We start from the raw sequence: 4,528 nt of genomic DNA, 5'->3' as shown, positions 1-4,528 counted from the left end.
TTGCCTAAAATCTTCATTCTGCTTACTGATGCACTAACCAGATATTTCGAAATGGACATGTCACCACTCAGTCTTTTTTTTAAAAAACAAAAGTTACTTATAAGACATAGAAGAAACAACTAGGAAGTTATTGTATGTGGAGATTTCATTAGTGATTCCATCTCTGATAATCCTGATTGGGAGAATTTAAATTTACTGATATCCAGCTTTGGTTTGATCCATGCAGTAACATGTCTTTGGATCATAATAATAATAACAATAATAATGTCATGGTGGTATATCCAGTCCTGAAATTAAACATATGAAGCACATGCTGACACAGTTACATATGTTTTGCCTTATATTACTTCATTAGATACTGTTGTATTTGTAACTCAAAAATAATACTGAGAGGAAGATGTTCCTGTGAAATTCTACAGACTGTTACTGATCTAGAACCTACTGTGGTGGTAAGTACAGCCATCAGATAGTACTTTTAGCTTAAAAACATTTCCTCTAGTATTTCCCCACAGAAGGTCATAAGAATGGCTAATTGTTCTAATGTAGATTACATGAAATAAGAGTTGCTGAAAACTGCAGGAAAAGAGGGAACAGGAAGATTATTTGTCATTCTGTGCAGTTAGAATCACAATAATTGTTCTAGAAAAAAGTGACCACTTTGTCTACCACTGGTAACAGTTTTATTTCCAAATGAAATAAACCCTCTTCATAAATGTTAGTATAATGATACACAGTACTGCTCTGTACACTTTATTTCTAACGGCACCAGTTTCACATGTTAATTGCAAAAATTGTACATGAATACAGTGACTGAAAAAACATTCAATTTGTCATTTATGACATTATTTGCAGTGGGATTATTATTACCTTTATTACAATATTTCAAGATTACTGCTTATGGCATATAAACTATCAGTCTTTCTTCTGGTGATGCTTTTTGTGTCGCAGAATTTCAGTTGGTGTCAAATTTAAAGTTTTTTGACATATATTACAGTAATACCCTTCAGATCCACTTGACTGATTAGTGTCTTCAGTAGTTTCTGCAAAATAGAATCGTATATGTCAAGGCAAATGCAGTTTATGATGTGCTAGTATGTGAATATATCCAAGTTACATGGTTACTATTGTAAAATAATGAAGTACACAATAAACTCAATGTTTGCATAGCACAGAGGTTTAGTTTGCTGGCCAACTAAGTTGAAAGAAGGTGCACCTGATGGTGTACCAAGAAGTCAGAAAAAAGTGTAAAATTTTGTAGCTTCGCTAATTTTAAATTTGTCTGTTGGCAGCACTGGAATTTCAGCATCTGAAGCCAGCCACTGTAATTTAACAGCTTTCTAAAGTAAGTTCTTCTTTTTATACAGTTTTTGTGGAAGACATAGATTCGGGTTTTGAATGTCTTGCTACAAAAAGTTCTTAAGTTATCAGTAACTTCTGATGTTGCTAGCAAATTTTTCATTTATCTTTTTTATATGAAATAATTTCTTCTTCAAAAGTGTAAGTACAACAAAATACAAGCAATGGATGATTACTGATGGGTACTACTTCTTGCAGAATTATTAATTTATCGTGAATATAAAAGGCTATGGCAAACAAATAGAAATTCAATTGTCAAACTTAATTCACAAAATGCATTTTCTGAGCGAAGGAATTAAATGATAATGTGATTACAAAACTGGTAGTATTAAAGTTCATTATTTTAATATCAGTTAATAAAAATAAACATATTTAATAACAAATTTTAAAACAAGATATTTAAACTGAAAACAAGACAAGTTTTTTCCCTTTTGATAACCCTTAAAAATCCTCTTTTTTTATTAGTCAGCAAATGTTGACAGTTGTAAACTGCTGGTCCACTTTGTTGGAATGTGTAACTTATTGTAATATTCTTGGCCACTATTATTATACTTAAAATCTGAATCACTACACATAGTGAGTGCATGCCACAAATGTTTCTCAATTTGATTTCATGGATAACAAGAGACCCTTATAGTAAGACTCTTTGTCCTGAGCACCAGTCCATGTTTTCGTCTCACGAGAACTGTGTCCAACATGCCCAAGAAGTGTGGCCACTTAGCATTTCACAGCTGTAACATATACGCACGATAACCTATGTGCCACAGAGGTAAGACGGATAATGAACCCTACTGTGATCATACGGATATGGTTAAAATGAGATTTTAAATAGCTACACGGTTTTATATTTTCTAGAATCACATCAATTTAATAATTATATAAAGATTTCAGATTACATAAACACCTGATTTGATTTACACATATGCAATATGTAATTATCCATATATTTCTATTGTAAGCAACCGTGGGTTGCGAAAGCTTGATATTTGTGTGCGTGTTTGTGTGTTTTTTATTGTGTCTATCTACCAGCGCTTTCCTGTTTGGTAAGTCACAGCATCTTTTTTAATATATTTCTATTGTAATATATACAAAACACAGTTATGTTACATACATCAATATGTCTACACTTATTTGTTTAACCTCTGTATCAGATGCCACTGATGATGGGCTACATGCCTGAATACTGATCTGGCAATTAAATACTTATAAAAGTGTGGCTCATGGTATACAGCACAATGACTTTTATCAAATATAAACAATCTGTGGGGCACCTCACACACAAGATTTTATGTGACACTGTTTCTCATGTTTCCTATGAGTATATTTTGCCTAGAAATTAAATATTACAACTGATTTCAGACAAAGAATTTTATAGTTCAGATCACAACACTACTGTGAAAAGGCTATAATGAAAGACACTGAAATGTAATTTACTTTTATCCTCTCAAGCAAGAGAGCAGAATGAAATGAAAGAAAAGAGGGAAGTAACATCTGTGGAAAGTATCCCAGCCAAATTCTACCATCTATTCTCTGTCTTACATTAGCAGCCAGTTAGCTTTGGACTCAAGTCACTATAATTTATTGACCAGGCCCTCTGACGTGGTAAATATGTGACAGTTGTCAAATAGTTGCTGATGATGAGAGATTTACTAAGTACTGGGGGGTATCAAATGAGGATACTGTCAATAATTGTGAAAGTGTTGTATTAAAGGAAGACACGCCAAACAAGTGTCATATTAAACAAAGGCACATCAAAATAAGTTGGATTGCTAGCAATAGTTAAGATACAGCATATCAAATTAATTAAACAACAATGTCTCACAACTTCAGACATCCATTCTCTGCTAGATCCCATTTAATGCCAAAGTTACATAGGTGGCAGTGGGCTGTGTATGAGGGTGGTTTGATAATGGAACATCTCCGGTCTGCCTTCATGTTTCGTAAGCTTGACCATCCCAAGGATTGCATAAAGAATTTCAGCAATGTATATAATACAGTTTATTGTTGACAGCCACCTGAATCGGTCAGAAGGTTGACTGTACTTGAAAACAGAGAAAAACAAATGTCATGTTCTTACTAAACATTTTTATTTGATGGGTTGGATTGCTGCACAAATTAAAACAGAACTGGACGAAGTTCATGCAGACCCTGCACCATCACTGAAGACCATTTGCTTTTGGATTAAACAAATTTAACAGTGGTTGGAGAAGCGCTGTAGATGAAGCAGTCGCACCGGCCATCCAATTAAAATCACCATAAAGGAAACCACTGATAAAATCCATGATGTGGTAATGCAAGACTGCCAAAGAGTTGATGAGGTTGCTGAGGCTGCTGGCATCTGAACTGTACAGAGAATTGTCTATGAAGGACCTCTGTGCGAGGTGGGTGACGCAGTTGCTCACAGTTGACCAAAAGTGCATCTAGCACATTTCAGCACAATGTCTGGCAATGTTTAGTTGCAATCTGCTATGCTTTCGTCCCAATTTGTGACTGTTGATGAAACTCAGATCCATCGTTATACACCAGAGTCAAAATGGCACTCGAAACAATGGACAAAGCCTGGTGAAAGTGCGCCAAAGAAAGCAAAGACCATTTTGTTCGCTGATAAGGTGATGGCAACTGTTTTTTGGGATTCCCAAGGAATAATCCATATAGATTACTTAGAAAAAGTCAGAAGCATAACTGGAACTTATTCTACTTTATTGTTGGAGCGTTGGAAACTTGCGTTGGCAGAAAAATGGCCAAGGCTAGCATCAAAAAGTGCTCTTTCACTAGCATAATGCACAACCTTATACATCAGCAATAACAGTGGCAAAAATGCATGAATAGGACTTTGAACTGTTTCTCATCTATTCTACTCATGAGACTTAGCCTTAAGCGACTTACTTGTGTTCCCTAACTTGAAACTTTGCCTTGCAGGGAAGAAATTTTCATCGAATGAGAAAGTGATAGTTTCAATCAATGAGTATTTTTCCCAATGGAATGAAAAAGGTGGAGGATTGCTGGACCAAGTGTATATCCATCAAAGGAGGCTATGTTGAGAAGTAAGGGGAGTTTTTTATGCAACAAACATTTTTATTGCTATTTACCAGACTTATCAAACCACCCTGTTAACTAGAATGAAGTGTGATGAACATGATGCACAGTGCTCCACAGGTCGCTAGGTTCATAA

The 4,528-nt window shown here is 35.0% G+C and overlaps 1 protein-coding gene across 4 annotated transcripts in view; it reads right to left on the bottom strand.

The window, feature by feature from the left end:
• Positions 1 to 737: 737 nt before the first annotated feature.
• The window catches only part of LOC126339866 (probable ATP-dependent RNA helicase DHX34), a 179,130-nt gene continuing 175,339 nt past the window's right edge, over positions 738 to 4,528 (bottom strand). For all 4 annotated transcript variants that reach the window (XM_050001668.1, XM_050001669.1, XM_050001670.1 and 1 more), the window contains one exon: positions 738 to 1,040. In XM_050001668.1, the coding sequence (XP_049857625.1) occupies positions 913 to 1,040 (128 nt within the window). In that variant the 3' untranslated portion in view covers positions 738 to 912. The remainder of the gene's footprint in view (positions 1,041 to 4,528) is intronic.

The sequence above is a fragment of the Schistocerca gregaria genome, chromosome 1 (assembly GCF_023897955.1).
Source record: "Schistocerca gregaria isolate iqSchGreg1 chromosome 1, iqSchGreg1.2, whole genome shotgun sequence".
NCBI classification, from domain to species: Eukaryota; Metazoa; Arthropoda; class Insecta; order Orthoptera; family Acrididae; genus Schistocerca; species Schistocerca gregaria.
The sequence above is the reverse complement of the archived record's forward strand: the minus strand, read 5'-3'. Positions and strand labels throughout refer to the sequence as shown.